Below are 20,444 nucleotides of genomic sequence, written 5' to 3'. Positions count from 1 at the left end.
TGATGAAAGAGAAACTCAGTCCTGAGGGTCTTACCTCTGGAACATCTTTAAACCAAGCTAGCCTGTGCTGACATGGGCCAAAATCTTTGTAAGCTCCTTACAGGGGCCTTGCGAAACAAAATTTTAGATTTGCAAGAGATCTTGGAGGTCCACTGATCTTCCACAGGCAAGACTAGGGGTTTTCAAACTCGACCTCACATTAGAACCATCTAGGATACGAAGTTCCTAAAAACAATCTTGATGTTCAGAAAACACACCAGCCAATTAAACCCCAGTTGCTGAGGGTGAGACTCCAGTATCAGTAGTTTTAAGATTCCCCCAGGTGATTCCACAGTGCGCCGGGTTTGAGAGCCAGTGCTCTAGTGCAGGGTTACTAAACTGTGACCCACAGGCTAAATCTGCCCCCACCACCTGTTTGTAAATAATGTTCTACTGGCACACAGCAAAGCCCATTTGTTTCCATACCATCCATGGCTGCGTTCATACCATGATGGCAAAGTTGAATAGGTGCAGCAGAGATCACACGGCCAGCAAAACCAAAAATACACTATTGAGCCCTTTACAGAAAACACCTGCCAACTCCTGGTCTAGTACAACTCTCTACCATGTGTAAGAACCTCCTCTGTGATGCCGCCCATGAGTGGTCCCCCGTGAACTCTGCTTGAACCATCCCAACCCCCCAGTGAAGGGGTTCCCACCACCTCTCAAGGCAGCCCCTCTACTTTCTCACGGCTGTCTTCTCCAGACTTCTGGCTGATAATGAGTTCACTGTTCATTTCCCATCAACCCACGCATCACCCTCCAGAGCCCCCAGAATGGTCAATCCCTTCCCCATGGACAGGCCCTCAGATGAGAAAGGCAGCATGTCCCCGCCCACTCCCCTCATGATGGGCCCGCCCTCTCTCTGCCATGGTTTTACATCTGAGGGGGTCTCTGAAGCCTTGAGTGAGCCCCAAGACCAGCAGGTGGATTCTACAGCCACTCCCCTGCACCCCCTCTCTGGGTCAGACCTTTCCTACAGACTCATTATTTTCCACCAGAATCAGCTCTTTTTTTCCTTTTCATTAAATATAAGGAAAAATCTCTTTGACAGAAGCATTTGTCCACATGTCATCAAATGTGGGCTGGTGGCACACAGGAGAAAGGATGTGTGGATTCATCTGTCAGGGCTCAGAATGACAGCTCCCGCTAGGCACAGTGTGGTCAACAGAGCCTGGGAACCTGGACTCTGCTTTCCAGAGGCCACGTGCCCTGGGCCTTCTTGTTCTCTCTGCAGGCCTCACTTTTTCCAGCTGCTTTTGGAGACGCTACTGCTGCGTAGTCTTTAGGAGCCTGAGGGGTCTGCCCCAAGCATAAGTGCGCTCTGCAAAGACCCAAAGACTCATTGCATGGTGACAGATGACAGAGAACCTCCTCCCAGGTTTGGGGCCACTTAAGTGTATCTGACCCTCTGAAGCTTCAAAAGAGAGAATGGAAGAAGGGGGAGATATGAGAGAGAAGGGGAGAGGGGAGGAGAGGGGAAGGAAACGAAAGGACAAAACCTCTAGAAAAATACTTTGCTCTTTGATTTGTATGCTGAGTAAATATGTAGTAAGTAGGAAGAGAAGGAAGTCAGCTGTGTCCCTAGGAGTTTTGTTTTTCCCTCCTGGATCTTGGTGAAAGGCCAGAAGAGGACAGCGGGAATGACATTCCATCCTGCAGGAGCCTCTGGTCACGGGAGTGGTGAGGCCACCCTGGTAGCCGAGCATGGTGAGCAATCCCAGACACCCCTGCAGAGGAGGCTGCTGTGGCCAGGAACCTGCTCCTGGTCCCCTGTGACCACGGGGCCCTTTAAGTGGCCAAGGGAGTGCACCTGAACAGTGCTGAAGAATTGTTAACACCTCCCTGTCCTTCCATCACTGCAACCTGGCCAGGGCTTAGGAGACCAGTACAGGAGCAACGCTGCTCTAATGGGGACAACTGGACCATTTCCATCACACCCTAACAGTGCCCACAGGGACATGATGAAGCAGCTCTATTCCCACGGTATTTGGAGGGGAGGACATAACCTCCTCCCTCACCTTTTGTCTTGGAGAGGGAATGAGAGCTGTCAGGACTAGACTGCAGTTTTCCTGACTCTAGGTTCACATTTTCTTCTATATCACACCCAAATTTCCATTTCAACAATGACCAAGAGATTACAATGAGCTGGATTGGGGCAGAAACACCAAAATCACGCCATCCATATCCATTCAAATCAAGACACATTTAACCCAGGAGTCTCCTTACACTTACCTTTGCTACTGAGAGGTCAATTGGTTTTGATGCTGTCTGCAACTTGAGCACTGATGGGACTGGCGACAGGATGACCTCTTCCCTTATCAACTCATCCTCCACATCCTCTGAAAGAAAACCATGGCCATGTGAGCCCCTCGTTATGACTCACGGAGAACAGAACATGAAGTCACTGAACACCACAGACATTGCTAAGTTTGTAGAAGGTTTGAGTGAAAGGAGGGTTCCTCCCTGCATTCATTCACCCCAGCTCTGTTTTGAAGTTCCCAGACCCTCAGCGGAAGGAAAGCAACCAGATCAAGAGAGTCCATGCTCCTTGTCACAACCCTGCTCTGTTCATACCACGAGGATGTTGCCGAGTGAGACTTAGCTACTGGTCCACTAGAAAGTTCCACGCATGGACATACAGTGGAACAAGTGACTGGGTCCTAAGCCATCGAACCAGGACCAGGAAAGCCTAGCTCTGACACATTTCTTACAAAAGGTGGGCATGACTCGAAAGATCATTCCCCCAAGGACAAAGGTGAAGAGGACAGGACTGGGAAAGAAAATGGAACCACTGCTGATAAAATAATTATTGCAGATAATCACTATTGTAACTTGCATTTGTTGACTGCTTGAATTTGATCAACTTCTTCCACAACAGCCTTATGAGAAAGTAATTATCATTACCCCCACTTATAGATGAGGAAACTGAGGCTTAGAGGAGTTAAGTAACTGGCCCCAAATCAGTCAAATGGAAAGTGGCAGAGAGAGTGACTCCTAGTAACTCTACCATCCCACTGTCCTGGACCTCCAGCAGGGACCGTAAGCCATATTCCAGATATTGTTTTCTCATAGTGGGACAACTGAGGCCTAGAGAGGGTCCCACCTGGGTCTCTGGTAGCACCAGCTGTGACTTCCCAGTTAGCTAAGGCCCCCTTGTCATTACACCTGCTGCCGCTGCATTCACCAGAACACAGTGATAAAGGACCCAGGGAGAAACAATGCCAAGGCAATGGTGCCGGCAAGGCTGAGCAGAGTGAACTCCAGAGGGTAGCTGAGGGCTTGGCTCTGTGAATCCAGCTCCCTAGAGGGGCCTGCCAGAGTGGGCCTGTGTGGGCGGGGGTGGTATCAAAGGCCACCATTCCCAGGACACACAGCTTACATCTTATGCTACAGCCTCCTTTCTCCCCAGGGCAACCCAGCCACAGCACAAGGGGAACTCCTAGAGACTCAGGCCACTGAACAAGCAGATAGATTCTACCGCTGGGCTGGGGGAAAATAGTCTGGAATTTAAATATGAATCTGAACTTAGATGAGAATGCTTCTGATATGGTTTGGCTCTGTGTCCCCACCCAAATTTCATTTTGTAACTCCCATAATTCCCATGTGCTGTGTGAGGGACCCAGTGAGAGATAACCGAATCATGGGAGTGGGTCTTTCCTGTGCCGTTCTCATGATAGTGAATAAGTCTCACAACATCTGATGGCTTTAAAAAACAGGAGTTTGCCTGAACAAGCTCTCTTTGCCTGCTGCCATCCACATAAGATGTGACTTGCTCCTCCTTGCCTTCTGCCATGATTGTGAGGCCTCCCCAGCCATGTGCAACTTAAAGTCCAATAAACTTCTTTCTTTTGTAAATTGCCCGGTCTCAGGAGTATCTTTATCAGCAGCATGAAAACAGACTAATACAGTAAATTGGTACCAGTAAAGTGGGGCACTGCTGAAAAGATACCCGAAAATGTGGAAGTGACTTTGCAACTGAGTAACAGGCAGAAGCTGGAACAGTTTGGAGGGCTCAGAAGAAGACAGGAAAATGTGGGAAAGTTTGGAACTTCCTAGAGACATGTTGAATGGCTTTGACAAAAATGCGGATAGTAGTATGAACAATAAGGTCTCAGATGGAGAGGGGGAACTTGTTGGGAATTGGAGCAAAGGTGACTCTTGTTGTGTTCTAGCAGAGATTGGCAGCATTTTGCCTCTGCCCTAGAGATTTGCAGAACTTTAAACTTGAGAGAGATGATTTAGGGTATCTGGTGGAAGAAATTTCTAAGCAGCAAAGCATTCAAGAGGTGACTTGAGTGCTGTTAAAGGCATCTGGTTTTATAAGGGAAACAGAGCATAAAAGCTCAGAAAACTTGCAACAGAAAAGAAATGTAATAGAAAAGAAAATCCCATTTTCTGAAGAGAAATTCAAGCTGGCTGCAGAAATTTGCATAGGTAGCCAGAAGCCAAATGTTAATCCACAAGACAATGGGGAAAACGTCTCCAGGGCATGTCAGAGGTCTTCATGGCAGGCCCTCCCATCACAGACCCGGAGGCCTAGGAGGAAAAAATGGTCTCATGGGCTGGGCCCAGGGTCCCTGTGCTGTGTACAGCATAAGGACTTGGTGCCCTACATCCTAGCCACTCTAGTGATGACTAAAAGGGGCCAATGTACAGCTCAGGCTGTGGCTTCAAAGGTGCAAGGCCTAAGCTTTGGCAGCTACCATGTGGTGTTGAGCCTGCAGGTGCACAGAAGTCAAGAACTGAGGTTTGGGAACCTCCGCCTAGATTTCAGAGGATGTATGGAAACACCTGGATGTCCAGGCAGAAGTTTGCTACAGGGGTGGGGCCCTCATGGAGAACCTCTGCTAGGGCAGTGCAGAAAGGAAATGTGGGGATGGAGGCTCCACAAAGAATCCCTATGGGGGCACCACCTAGTGGAGCTGTGAGAAGAGAGCTACTGTCCTCCAGACCCCAGAATGGTAGATTCACCAACAACTTGCACCATGTGCCTGGAAAAGCCACAGACACTCAACACCAGCCCATGAAAGCAACTGGGAGGGAGGCCGTATCCTGCAAAGCCACAGGGGCAGAGCTGCCCAAGACCATGGGAACCCACCTCTTGCATCAGCATGACCTAGATGTGAGACATGGAGTCAAAGGAGATCACTTTGGAGCTTTAAGATTTGACTGCCCTGCTGGATTTTGGACTTGCGTAGGGCCTGGGCCCCTTTGTTTTGGCCAATTTCTCCCATTTGGAACAGCTGCATTTTCCCACCGCCTGTACCCCCATTGTATCTAGGAAGTAACTAACTTGCTTTTGATTTTACTGGCTATTAGGTGGAAGGGACTTGCCTTGTCTCAAATGAGACTTTAAACTGTGGACTTTTAGGTTAATGCTGAAATGAGTTAAGACTTTGGGGGACTGTTGGGAAGGCATGATTGGTTTCGAAATGTGAAGACATGAGACTTAGGAGGGGCTAGGGGCAGATTGATATGGCTTGGCTCTGTGTCCCCACCCAAATCTCATCTTGTAGCTCCCATAATTCCCACATGTTGTGGGAAGGACACTGTGGGAGATAACCGAATCATGGAGGTGGCTCTTTTCTGTGCTGGTCTTGTGATAGTGAATAAGTCTCATGACATCGAATGGCTTTTAAAAACAGAAGCTTGCCTACACAGGCTCTCTCTTTGCCTGCCACCATCCACATAAGATGTGACTTGCTCCTCCTTGCCTTCCACCATGATTGTGAGGCTTCCCCAGCAACGTGGAACTGTGAGTTCTCTATTAAACTTGTTTCCTTTGAAAATTGCCCAATCTCGGGTATGTTTTTATCAGCAGCATGAAAATGGACTAATACAGTTTCTTAGTTAGGGTCTCTGAAAAGCTACCCTATGACCATGGCCTTACATAAATAACCTAAAACAAAGATCAGATGTCTACCCAGCAACAAGAATGGGACTTAAAAACATGGTGCTGGGTAGAGAAAGTAAGAAACCAAATGAGATATATAACACAATGCTATCTATGTCAAGTAAAAATGATGCATACAAAACAGTATAGATTTTGCAAGAACATACACAAGAAAAAGATATAGATTCAGCATAAGAGAATGGTTGCTTATGGGAAAGGAAGGTAATAAGAGTATAAGGGGTAGGGCTAAAGATAAATAAGGAAAGAAAGTTAAGGGGGAGAAAGGGAAGGAGAGAGGGAAATGTAAAAGGGAGGGAAGGGGGCCAGGCACAGTGGCTCATGCCTGTAATCCCAACACTTTGGGAGGCCGAGGTGGGTGGATCACCTGAGGTCGAGTTTAAGAGCAGCCTAGCCAACATGGCGAAACCCCATCTCTACTAAAAATACAAAAATTAGCCAGGCATGGTGGCACGGGCCTGTAATCCCAGTTAGTCAGGAGGCTGAGGCCTGAGAATCACTTGAACCCAGGAAACAGAGGGCGGAGGGTGCAGTAAGCTGAGATTACACCACTGCACTCCAGCGTGGGCAACAGAGCAAGACTCCATCTCAAAAAAAAGGGTGGGAAGGAAGAAAGGGAAGAAGACTGATAGGCAGGCTTTGCAAAGACCAACACTGAGAATGTTCTCTGGAGGAAAAGAGATGTGTGATTAATTCCACCTTAGACATCTGAGGCCCCAGACAAAGGGGCAGGATAACCTGAGTGATTCCAGATTACTGGAGGACTGACCCTGAAGGGCTTCTTGCAATGCCTTGAGCCAGATTGTTTCCTGGAGGCACAAAGTGACAGTATTTAAGCCTATTTAGAGGTTTCTATTTAATCTGAGGTTGTCAGGGAGGGAGCCAGGCATGAAACATGCTCTGCCTGGGTCCCATGGAGTAAATCTGGGAATGAAGGCTGGGGGCCCAGGAAAAGCAGACGCCAATGGAGCATAGGCCAGAGTAAGCCCCTTGGAAAAGGCAAACTCCTTTGGCTTCTACAGGGAGGAATTGGCCCAAGTGCAGGGAGTTGGTTTAGGACCATATAGCAGGCCTCGGGCCCAGATGTGGTGGGAATGCCATGCAAGGGAAAAACAACACACTCCAGAACGACATGTTGGCCAGGGAGACAAAGCCATCTGTAAATGTCAGTGGTTTGAGAATGCTATTTCTAAGGTCCTGGTTTAAATGTCCGATTGAAAAGAAGCAAGGGGTTTTGTTTCCCATACTATTTTATGTGCTTTTTGTAGGATACATGTACGTAGGTATAAAGTAATTGGATTTTATTTCCATAGGGAGTCAAAGATACCAAGGGGAATGATGTTCATAGGAAGATTCCATAGGGAGAATGGGCCACACAGCTTTTTTCTGGGAGCCTGTGCAGAATTTCCTACTGACTACAAGATATCTTCTGGAAGTGTCCCAACACCAGAAACTCAGAACCCTTCCTGGCTTCAGTTTCAATAAAAGACCCCATCTCTCCTCTACCCTTCTACCAGAGCCCCAGGCTGAACCCTCCACCCTCTCTCACCCACCATGCCCGTCCAGCCTCTGGATCACTCTGCCTCCAGAATGTCTCATATCCTGCCCCCCTGTTGCCTTTCTCTCTCCACGGTTACAGGAATATGTCCTTATCTTTCTATTTGCTCAGCAAGTGCATTCTTTGGCACCCATGATGTACTAGGGATGATGTGGGACAGAGGTAAGAGATGACTAAGGCCCCACCCCTTCATTCAAGCAGCTCCCTGACAAGGGAGAGATAGAGCCCCCTGAAAAATTACAACATAACCTAGTAAGTGCTGAAAAAGGAACGAGTGCAAGGGTTTTCAGAGCAGAGAGGGAGGCAATTAATTCTGCTATAAATGCTCAGGGAAACTTCCTATAACAGGTGAAATTCGGGCAGGTCCTGAAATACCCATTGGATTTCCCAGGTAAGAGGGGTCTCATTACCTCTTCTCTGGACTATGCCAAGAGCCCCTCACCAGTATCCCAACATCTAAGCTTGTATCCCTAAAGTCTATTCTACACCTAAGTCCAGATATAGCCCCCAAATGCGCAGCCCTAGGTATCTCACTAGCACAGAATCTCTGCCCAATGACTTGCTGTCCAGCTCTTTAGCACAGCACTCAAAATCATCTTGCCCAGCCCAGTCTTCATTTCAGCCTCATCTCACACTGACCCCCACATCCTCCCCGACAGGGCCATTACCTCCAGCCAATCTTTCTCATATATACACCAGGCATTTGCCCATGTGGCTCCTTCCACATCGCTATTTGACAAGACCTTACCCATTCTTCAGAGTCCAGACTAAATACCTACACACTATGGAAGCTTCCAGAACTGATATGGTTTGGCTGTGTCCCCACCCAAATCTCATCTTGAATTGTAGTTCCCATCATCCCCACATGTCATAGGAGGGAACTGATGGGAGGTAATTGAATCATGGGGGCGGTTACCCTCATGCTATTCTTGTAATACTGAGTTCTCATGAGATTTGATGGTTTTATAAGGGACTTTTCCCCCTTTTGCTGGGGACTTCTCCTTCCTGCCACCATGTGAAGAAGGACATGTTTGCTTCCCCTTCTGCCACAATTGTAAGTTTCCTGAGGCCTCCCCAGCCATGCTGAACTGTGAGTCAATTAAACCTCTTTCCTTTATAAATTACTCAGTTTCTGGTATGTCTTTATTAGCAGCATGAGAATAGACTAATACAGAAACCCATCATAGAACTTGGCTTATTAAAGCACTTAAGCACTGCTGGGCATCTGCTTCATGTGTTGCTATGGGAAGATACCTCTCTTCCTTTGTCCTACCCACCCCACCCTCCAGAAAGGCAAGGCCACCTTTTATTCACCTTGGTCTGCCTTCTACCGAGCCTTGCATATGCGCTGGCAGGTAATTGCTGACAAGAGTTTACTGAATCGAACCAAAGTAAAATGAACTGGGGTGGAGGAGGAGTGTTGTTCCTCTAACCAAATTTGATTTTTGTTTCTGAACTGTTCAACCCCCAACCCCCTGGCCCCCACAAGACTTCTCCTTCCTTTCCTTTCATGAACTCTCTCCGTGACTGGGTTCCATGGCCTCCTATCCTTCACCTTCTTCTTTCCTAAATCATTAGCTGAGCCATTAGCAAAGAGGGGTCGGCCTCCCTCCAGAAAACATGCACACACACACTTCAAACAGCTGCTTCTGAGAATTGCTAACAGCCTTCCTTCCAGTAGAAGCTCTCTGGGTTCTGAAGACCAGGAACCGCTTTTCTTGTGTCCAAACACAAGCAGCTTTCACTGCAAAATCTTAAAGTGCAGTGGTGCACAAAAAGGATTTGGATGCCAGCACCTCCTGACTCCATGCTGTACTCTGCATAGCCATGCACAGACATCTACCCCATCTGGGGAGCTCTGAGGATCTGCTACTTCTAGGATCAGTTAGGCAGAGTAAACAAACCCCCACCTCCACCTCCGCAGCTCAGAGGCCTGCACCTTTCTTTCAATCTCATCAAAGCAAACTGTCAGACTACACGTCTCACACAAGAGAGTTCTAAATAGGGGCACTGCTTTCTTCCTTCAGTTTAAAAGGGAGAGTTCAAAAGGGAGATGAAGAGCATGTGAACAGCTCTTGTCTGCCCAAATGGTGCAATAGGTAAACTGTTGGCTCCAGAAAAGGAGCAAATGTTGGCAGCACTCAAGCCTCATCCTCTCACGGCCAGTCCTTGGTCTCAACATCCTCAGTCTCTAGCTGCTTCTGCAAAACCCTGCAAATGCATGTCTTTGGAGAGTAGGGAATTACAGAAAGAGAGAGAAAAAAAGTTTGCTTCAAAACTAAAGAGTGGAAGGAAATGTGCTCTATATTGATCTTAGAGAGCAGTTACACAGATGTACACAGAAGTGAAGATGCAGACCAGGGCACTTAAGGTTATACACTTAATGCCTTCACTGTTTGTGTCTTATGCCTCCATAATACACTGATAAACTTTTAAAAAGGATGGGCCTTCCCAGCCAGAGCTATACTGATACTTTGAATGAGAACTGTTTTCTGGAGACCTTAGTTAACTTACTAAGAGGCCATTACTGAATGGCCCTAAAAAAATACCAAAAGCAGAAAGAGCTTCTCTGGCCCCACAGTGTAGATCCAGAAATGACTGGTCTTCTTACAAGGATGTCCCCAGGAGAGAAGGGCAAGCAGTAGAAGACATCAATCAGAGAGAGAGTAGTCTGCTCTACTCACTTGACCGGCCCCACTTGCTGAGGTCAGGTGGAAGAAAAGGGGCCCCCGACCACCCATCTCCCAGACAGAGCCAACGAGGACCCCTTGGGCCCTGATGGGCACAGCACAGAGGCACCCGCTGCACCTACCGAGCCGCAGGGCACCCAGCTCACCATCCACCTTGTCAGACGGCAGCAACTGATTTTTCCTGGAAAATAGAAAATATCAATGTACCAGAGGAGACTGACAGAGAAATGTAAATGGCAGAGAAGACTGTTAAGAGCGATGGACAGGCATTCAGGAGACAAGTCTCTCTAGTCTTGGCCTTGCCTCTGTGTGCCTTGAATACTCCCCCTCTCTCAGCCACAGGTTCCACATGGGATGGGACCAAATAGCCCCCATGATGCTTGTCGATTCTGTGTTCTCACAAAGAGACTCATACACCAGCCAATACAGGATGGTCAGCTCTGTAGGTTGGCATTTGCCAAGCACTGCATGTAGGCTATCTCGCCAATTTCACTGCAATACTTCTGGGAAACACACACACACACACACACAAACAAATCGAGTTCTTGTCATCATTGCCCAGAATTTGTTCATCTCATCTCTATGTTTTTTGTTTGTTTGTTTCCTCTCTCCTAGCTTTCTTGTAAAGCCATCAGCAGCTATCTATAAGAAACCTCTGACATGCACCAAAGTGTTTAAAGGAACCCTCCTGTATCTTCCTGTTACTTAAAAGGTTGCCCTGTGATTCTGATTTGTAAATTCAGGTATGTGCACACAGAGCTTTCTTAAAAGGGTCCACCCTTAAAAGGTGGACCCTTTGAGGGAGCATTTTCTAAAGCTCCCTTTAGATTTTTCTGTTCTCCAGCATACATTGACCTGAACTAAAGTAAAATCATTTCTAAACAGAATGTATTAAAAATAACAATATTACATCACTCTCTGAAAACCCATTTACTATGTTAAAAAGTGACAGCTCTTTTGAGTGTGGCATTGAAATATATTTTCCTTCAACATCCTTGCAGGGTAAGATATGATTGAAGTAACAATCGTAATCTTGCCCTGGTGCACTCCATTGAATTGGTTTCCTCCTGAAGATGTATGAAGGGGCGTGAATGGAAGAGCTAGAGGACGCACAGTACCAAATCCCTGAGTACACACTTCTTCAGACTCCAGGTTTCTTTCACTGGCACTAGAACACAGAACTCCCTCACCCCCCCTCCCAGGCAGTCCTCATCCTCCATGTGTCCTCCTCAACTCAGTCAAGTCATTTGCCTTAATTCAAAACCACAAAACCCCTCTGCCCAACACCACCAGGATTCTACAGGCATTCTTGTGGGGACTGGTGGAAGAATGAGCTGGAAAGAGGAGTTAAGGCATAGAGGGGTGGTTAGAGGGATGTGGAAGGGGCAGTCGACACTGAGTTTGTGTCAGAGCACCCCCACCCATGAAGAACTGCACTTCCATCAGAAGCCTCTTCCAGCCACACTTCTCCCACCTCCGCCTGCTCTGCAACAAAGGGCTGAGGACCTCGGTTCTACCCTGCCTATCCCGTCTGTCACTGTTTCATCTGGAGATGAAGGCAAGGCATCCTCCCCTTGCTGTGCCTCAGTGTCCCTTTCTGAAAATCAAGGACTAAGGCATTGGTACTAAGCCTCTAAAATCCTCCTTGAACCATTTCAAGCAGGGAACAGCAGCAGCAAAGACATCTCTCCAACATCCTGCATCCGATAACATCTCTCTTGAACCCCCACCTCTGCTCTCTGCCTCTTCACCTCTCACCTAGATTATTTTAATAGGCTCTGAACTGGTTTCCCGACCCTTAGTGTCACCCACCCGTGGCCCCTGACATCTTTATGTGGCTGCCAAAGTCATCTTCCTAGAAAGCAAATCTGACCACGACACTGAAGCCTGGCTGAAATTCTTCAAAGAGTCCCCATCATCACCATCAATAATAACAATAATCACATGTATTAAAATAACAGCAAGAATGCCAATACATTCCTAAAGGCTCCCTTGACCATTCCACACACTGTGCTAAGTGCTTTGCAAGCCTCAAAAGTCATCTGCTTCTCAGAACAGGTTTATGAAGCACTTATTTCACTGAGCCTCAAAGATGTTTAGTAATTTTCCTAGGGTTACACAGCAAGTAACCCTATCCCGTGGCAGCACAGGAATTTAAACCCAGGCGATAACTCCAAAGACAAGGGCAATAACTACATTTACTGCTTCCTTATAAAAATAAAATCCAGGCCCATGAAGGTATCCTGCAAGGCTCTCCATGATCTGGCCACCTACTGCCCAGCCTCGTCTCACTCTGGGCCATCACACTCTGCCTGCATTTCCTCCAAGCTGAACGTCTCAGCTCATGTCTCTATATCTTTTCATAAGCTGCTCATTCCATCTAGAATACTCTGGCAAACAAACTCACATTAATCCTCTAAAGCCCAAGTGGAACATCAGCTTCTTCTCAGCTCCAAAGAACACATTCATTCATTTATTCACTCACTCACCCAGCACACATGTGAGGCTATCTGGCAGGCCTACCTCACTGCCCAGAAGAAACACATAACACAGATACGTAAAATGAACAGACGCTAAATGCAATGTCACGTGGTGTCATAGGCTGAATAACGGCCCTCAATTATATCCACATCCTAATCCCTGAATGTTACTTTACACGGCAAAAGAGATTCTGCAAATAAGAATAAGTGAAGGATCTTTAGACGAGGAAATTATACTATATTACCTAAATGGGACCAATGTAATTATAAGAATCCTTATCATAAAGAGGTAAAGGGAGAAGAGAAGGCGATGTGAACATGGAAGCAGAGATTGGAGTGATTTACTTTGCAGACAGGAAGGAGCTACAAGCCAAGGAATCCAGGTGGGTACTAGAAGGTGAAAAGGGCAAGGAAACAAATTCTCCCCTGGATCCTCAAGAAACAACCAGCCCTTTCAACACCTTGACTTTAGCTCAGTGGAAATTCAGCCCTCCAGAACTATGAGATAATAAATTCATGTTGTTTGAAGCCACTTTGTGGTAATTTGTTATGGCAGCAATGGTAAACTAATACACATGGTAACAGTTATAAGCAAGGAAGAAGAAACGACTGCAGTATTCTCTTGGTCTCCTCTGGATCCCAGGTGTCCAGCATGTAGCCAGTGCTCCATAAATGGGTGCTCAATGCCAGATGATTCTCACAGAAGCTAGGTGGCTTACACAAGGTCACACAACTTAGAAGTGCCAGAGTCAGGATTCAAACCCAGGCTGCTGGCTTCAAATGCTCTACTTTGCTCTTGCCTCTATTTTCCACATCCTTCCCCTGCTCAGAAACTTCCATGGCTTCCTGCAGACCACAGGACAAGGGCCAAATCTCCCAAGTGGTTCCCTTGGCTCCTGAGGGTAGGCAGGTGGCCATGAGCCCGCTGAGATGGTGGGAATAATGTTTCCACTGGGTAGGGTACAGCTTGGCCTCTCTCTCTGGTCATGGGACTTCCACCCAGAGGGCCATCCATCAGCACAAGAGCCCAGCTCAGATGCTTTGTGCCGGGTTCCCATAGATCTCATCACCAGAGGAGACTTCAATTATGCTTCCACATAGAGAATGTGCTTATTGTTCCTTTCATGTGTCTCTTTGTGGCATAAGCTTTACAAAGTTTAAAAGGTCAGTTTAAAAGCATGTTCTTGCCTTTGAGTGAAAACTATTCTGAACAACAATGACAAAAAGATAAATCAAGGGACTCAAAACACTTTTTCAAAGTGTGATTGTGCTGATAACCCGGAGACATGTATCAAAGCATGCAACTAATAAATTCATGGGGGCCAAGTGGCAGAACTCGGCTCGCCCCTCTGCTAAGGCCTCCACCTCCCACCACAGGTCCTCTTATGACCCCCCAGAGAGAGGCACGAGCTGGATCACTGCTGGTGTTCTGGGCTCCATGGGACCAGGACTCAATCTCTGAATAACTGAATCCTTGGCTTGGTGGAAAGAGCCGCTCTCACATAATAACAGAGAAGAAGCAAGGTGTGGTGGCTCATGCCTATAGTCCCAGCATTCTGGGAGGTGGAGGCGGGATGATCACTTGAGGCCAGCCTGGGCAACATATCAAGACCCTCTCTCTACAAAAAATAAATAAATTAGTTGAGCATGGTGTCACGCACCTGTAGTCCCAACTACTCAGGAGGCTGAAATGGGAGGATCGCTGGAGCCCAGGAGTTTAAGGCTGCAGTGAGCTATGATCATGCAAGCCGCTACCTCTAAAAAATAAAAATAAAAATAAATAGCAAAAAAATAAAAACTGAGAAGAGGAGATGCTTATTCCTCTGTGTTTGTTACTAGATTCTTGGCTAAATTAGTTATGGGTTCTAAAAGAAAGGCATCTCATGAAAATAAAGATACTGATCACTTACTGCTATGGTTTGAATATCTGACCCCTCTAAAACTCATGTTGAAATTTAATCCCCAGTGTGGCCGTATTGAGAGGTGGGGCATTCAGGAGATGATTGAGTCATGAGTGCTTTGCCCTCATGAATGCATTAATGGGTTCATAAATTAACAAGTTGTTATGGGAGTGGGATTGGTGACTTTCTAAGAAGAGGAAGACAGACCTGAATTAGCACACTCAGCCTCCCCATCATGTGATGCCTTGAGCTACCTCAGCACTCTGCAGAGAGCCCCCACTAGTAAGAAGGCCCTCACTAGATGTGACCTCCCATCCTCGGACTTTCCAACCCCCAGAACTGTAGGACACAAATTTTGTTTCCTTACAAACTACTCAGTTTCAGGTTTTCTGTTATATGCTACAGAAAACAGACTAAGACATTTGCTATATATTTGATGAAATATCAGAACCCAGTGTCAATGGAGTTCAGATTGACCCCATTTATATGGCACAAGAATCTAGAATATAAGAAATTAACATAAATTTTTCCCAAGTCAGTGATACCCCAGCACACCTAACCAAAGCAATGTAAAATTATCTGGAAGAGCATTCCTACAAACCAGTTCAAACAAGATTCCCTAGAAGAGAGAAGTTTTTTGTTTTTTTATTTGTTTTTTTAAGTCCTACTAAAATATGCTCAAAACAAAAAACTCTTAAACACATGAGAAATGATGTACCATGAGTGAAAGCCAACAGACACAGCAAATAGGACTCCCAAAGACTCAAGATGGAGCAAAAATCTTAGAGAGGCTGTAAATTAGAAAGATTAGAGAAACTTTTTAAAAACAGGAATGGAAATCATAAGAAAAGAGCTAGACATTATGAAAAAAGAATAGGCAGTTTTGAAGAGTAAATGCAGTTATTGAAATAATGGGCATATAACAACGTTGATAGATGATACATTAAATATTGAAAAAAATTCATGAGTCTGCTACTGAAGGAGGAAGGAATGAAGGACAAGAAGGAAGAAGGTGGGGGGGAGTGCAAGGAAAAGAGAGAGAAGATGGACAAGCTCTTTTCTACAGAATACCGTCAATGAATGTAGAAGGAATTATAAAATTAGAAAACCATCATTTTACATACTCCAATTTAATCATTTATATGGGAAAGGGTCATCAGTAGATGCCAATACAACTGGATGGAAGGTTTTTGAGGAACAGGATATTCATATGGTCTAAAACTTTCAGATTACTTATTAATTGCAAAAGGGAAAGTTATCTTTACAATGATAGACAGAGTGACATACACCACCTTAACAGAGTGATCCAACTTAGCATCATCAAAATAAAACAAACTGACATTAATGTGGTCCTGATGTGATGTAACAGGAAATATACAACATCACTTATGTATTGTCCCTGCCAAAAAAAAAAAATGCTTAATGTAAACCTAATAATGAAACAAACCAACAAATCTAGAATATGGGTGTTCTTAGGACAACAAGCCCATTCTCTTCAAGAAAAACTAAAACTGAGATTAAAATAGACTAGAGGCTGGGCACAGTGGCTCACACCTGTAATCTCAGCACTTTGGGAGGCCAAGGTGGGCAGACTGCTTGAGCCCAGAAGTCGGAGAACAGTCTGGGCAACATAGTGATACCCCATCTCTGCAAAAAAAAAAAATTCAAAAATTAGCCAAGTGTAGTGGTGCATGCCTATAGTCCTAGCTGCTCGGGAGGCTTCAGGTGGGAGGATCACTTGAGCCTGGGAAGCCAAGACTGCAGTGAGCTGTGGTCATGCCACTGCACTCCAGCCTAGCAAGAGTGAAACCTTGTCTGAAAATAAATAAATAAATAAATAAATAAATAAATAAATAAATAAAATAGACAGGCACGTCAACCAAGACAATGCGCAAACCTCGAATGGATCCTGGATTGAAAAAAAAATAAAGCCTAAAAGAATATCTGGGGAACACTTGAGAGAGATTTGATTATGGGCTACATGTCAGATAATGTTATTGAATCACTATGAAATTTATTGGGCCAGGTACAGTGGTTCACACCTGTAATCCCAACACTTTAGGAGGCTGAGGCAGGAGGATCACTTGAGCCCAGGAGTTTGAGACCAGCCTGGGCAACATGGCAAAACCCTGTCTCTACTAAAAACACAAAAATTACCCAGGCTTGGTGGTATGAGCCTGTAGTCCCATCTACAGGACTGTGGGAGGATCCCTTGAATCTGGGAGATGGAGGTGACAGTGAGCCAAGATCACACCACTGCACTCCAGTCTGGGTGTCAGAGCAAGATTCTGTCTCAAAAGAAAAAAAAGAAAGAAAGAAAGAAATTTTGTGGGTACTGTGGTTGTGGAGGAAAATGTTCTTGCCCTTAGGAGACGCATGCTGAAATATTTACAAGTGAAATGTCAGGATATCTGTATTTTACTTTAGAATGAATCATCAGAAAAATACGTGTATATATAAATACAATTAATATATATTGGGGAGGAGGAGATGAGAGAAAGAGAGAGAAAGAACAAATGTGACAAAATCATACCAATTGCTGAATTTAAGTGAAAAGTCTACAGATATTCATTGTACTCTTCTTTCAAGCTTTTTACAGGTTTGAACTTCTTTAAAATTTGGAAAAATCTTTTGGTAAACATAAACAGTAGATTAGTGAAGACATCATTAACTACTAAGAGCTATCAGATGATATTATTCAGAATATCACCAATCAGGAGAGAGATAAACTGCATGAAGGAGCAAATAAATAAGAGAAATGGAGGAAAAACTTCTAAAGTCCAACATACATATAAAAGAAGCTCCAGAATGAAAGAATAAAGAGAATTTAGGAAGAGAAATACCTGAAAAGGTAATTGCTAAGAACTTTCCAGACATGCATTCTCATAGAAACATGAGATTCAAATGGACATGTAAAAATAAATGCATACCTAGACATGTCATTTTAAAACTACTGGAATACAAAAGACAATGAGAAAAATCTTAGAGAAAAGGCAGATTACCTGTAAACAGTTACAGCAGACTTCTCAATAGCAATGGCAAGGGCATAAGACAATAAAATAACATCTTCAAAGCTGAAAGAAAAAAACTGTCAACTTTGAAATTCCCAACTAAAACATCACTAAAAGTAAGAACAAAATTAAGACATTTTCAGTCAAGGATTAAAACAGTTTACTATCACAGACCTTCACTGAATGAACAATTAAGGACTCATACCAGGAAGAAAAGAAATCAGCAAGCATTTAGATAAACCTAAATGAGAACCGACAATAAAAACAATTAAAATAATAACAATAGCAACTAATTTAAGAATAGTTAAAAACAAAGTGAAACTAAAACACCAGACATAATAAACAGGAGCATGGGAATGGGAAACAATCATCAGAGTTAAAGCTTCCTAAAATCTCACATTTTTTTGAGGGGGTAGAGGGATTGATTAAAGTCAATTAAGATTAAAAATTTAGAAGTAACCACTAGAACAGTAAAAACATAGTGTATAATTTCTAAATGTGAAAAGAGTAGAAAAAAAATACATTTCAGTTAATTCACAAGTAAGTGCCACTGTGGAAAACAGCCTGGGAGTTCCTCAAGAAGTTAAAAATAGAATTATTCTGCAATTCCATTTTTCAGTATGCACCCCCAAAGAACTGAAAACAGGGACTCAAACAAATACATGTGTGTAAATGTTCACGGCAGCACTATTTACAATAACCAAAAGGTGGAGACAACCCAAATGTCAATCAACAAATGAGTAAATAAATAAAATGTTATATATCCATACAATGGAATATTATTCTGCCATCAAAAGGAATGAGGTACGGATACATGCTACAATATGGATGAACCTCAAAAACATGTTAAGTGAAAGAAGCCTGACACGGAAGCTTATATATTATATGATTCCACTTATGTGAAATATCACAGATCGGTAGTTGCCAGAGACTGGGGATTGGGGGAAGAATGGAGAAAAACTGCTTAATGCATAAGGGATTTTACTTTGAAGAAATGAAGACGTTCTAGAACTAGACAGAGGTGGTGGTTATACAACACTGTGAATGTACTAAATGCCACTGAATTGTTCACTTTCAAATAGTTAACTTAAAAAATAAGAAAGCAAGAAAAGAGGAGAAATTATATAAAGAAAAAATGTGGCAAAAGGGAAGTATGAAATATAACAGGACAAATAAATTCCAGTAAATCAGCAATTATACTAAAGGCAAAAAAAATTAAACTTGCCAGTTAAAAGAGACACAGATTGAATTTTACTTTTAAAAATTATCTATATGCTGTTTTAAGACACATGATACAAAAGCTTAACAGTAAAGCGTGGCAAAAATATACCACTTGTATACTAGCCATTTAAAAGGTGATGTAGCTAAATGCTATCAGATAAAAACAGATTTTGGGATAAAAAGTGTTATTAGTGATAAACTTACTTATTAGAGAATAATAAAAGAAAAAATTCAACAGAAAAATGTAGCCATCATGAAACTCTATGCTGCTACCAACAAAGCTTCAAAACATATTATCAAAAATTTGACAGAACTACGAGGAGAAACTCTTCAATCCGTGAGCATAATAGAAAATTTTAACACATCTCTCCCAGCAACTAACAGATCAAGCAGAAAAATAACATTAATAAGAATAAAGACTATTTGAACATTAAAATAACATGTTTGATCCAAAACATCCAACTGTTAAATAATATATTCTTGTCAAGCACAAATGTATAAATATTGACCATACAGCAGTCCACATATTATGTCTCAAAAAATTCCAAACTGTGTTTCTGATTACAAAGAAATAAAAAAAGAATTCAATGATAAAGAGCTCCTCTACACTCCCCCAAAATAACCCATGCATTAGAAAATTTTAAAGAAATAATGGCAGAAAATATTTCAAAATGGTTAACATTAAAAACACAACTTATAAAGTCTTACGGGAAGCAGTTAAAGTAATATGGAGAGGGCAGTGTATAGCATAAAGGCACCTATTATTGTGGAACAGTGGAAAGCAAAGTAAGCATCCCCCAGCAAAAGAGAACAACAGAATAGACCAAAAGAGAGTAGGAAGGAGGAAAAATAAATGCAAGATGAAAAAGTTAATGAAATAAAAAATAATAGATTCAAAAACCTTCAAAACCGATTCTTTTAAAAGATTAGTAAAAAGGCAAACCTTTGGCAAGATTGATAAAGAGAAGAGAGTATAAATAAACAATACTAAGAGTGAAAAGGAAGGATAAAACTAAACATTATCAATAGGAGCTTTTCAGTAAGAAGAAACTAGTATGAATAAGTTCAAACCAATACATCTGAAAACTGACAGATGGGACCATTTTCTAGAAAAATCACAAAACTGACGAAAAAATGAACAGAAAATCTGAAACTACCTATAATCATTTTCTTAAATCATTAATTTAAAATTCACCCCCATTTCCAGCCCCAACATATACACGAAGAGTTTTACTGATGTGTTCCACCAAATATAAGAAAATCTCCCCAGTTTACATTCCCAAATAGAGTGCACTCGGACTCTGGAACCACCCATCCCAGCTATGAATCTCACTGACACACTAAAAGTCTGTGCAGGAGAGGCAAGTGTCCAGCTTCTCTGGGCTTCAGATTCTTCATCTATTCTTTATTCTTCATCTAATGGGGCTAATAATAGTCTTCCCTCAAAAGATTGTTGTGAGAATTAAATGAGTTAATACATCAAGTACTAGGAATAGCACCCTACATACAGAAATTGCTACGTGTTAGTTGAGATAATGATGATTAATGAGGTTACCACAACCTTGATTCTAAAAATCTAATACCTGTAAACATAAAATACAAAAATACAAAATAAAATAGACAACTGTAT

General features: G+C 43.5%; 1 protein-coding gene across 5 annotated transcripts in view; it reads right to left on the bottom strand.

The window, feature by feature from the left end:
- MINDY4 (MINDY lysine 48 deubiquitinase 4) overlaps window positions 1-20,444 on the bottom strand; it is a 116,461-nt gene that overhangs the window by 53,058 nt on the left and 42,959 nt on the right. For 3 of the 5 annotated variants that reach the window (XM_004045263.5, XM_019031116.4, XM_055347292.2), the window contains exons 6-7: window positions 10,324-10,382; window positions 2,275-2,381 (exon numbers count right to left, since the gene is read on the bottom strand). In XM_004045263.5, coding sequence (XP_004045311.3) covers window positions 2,275-2,381; window positions 10,324-10,382 — 166 coding nt within the window. Of the gene's footprint in view, window positions 1-2,274; window positions 2,382-10,323; window positions 10,383-17,584; window positions 17,657-20,444 lie in introns of all 5 variants that reach the window. The other 2 variants (XM_063708443.1, XM_063708444.1) reach the window with 1 other exon arrangement.

The sequence above is a fragment of the Gorilla gorilla genome, chromosome 6, assembly GCF_029281585.2.
Source record: "Gorilla gorilla gorilla isolate KB3781 chromosome 6, NHGRI_mGorGor1-v2.1_pri, whole genome shotgun sequence".
Lineage (NCBI taxonomy): Eukaryota > Metazoa > Chordata > Mammalia > Primates > Hominidae > Gorilla > Gorilla gorilla.
This window is presented reverse-complemented; position numbering and strand designations above follow the sequence as displayed.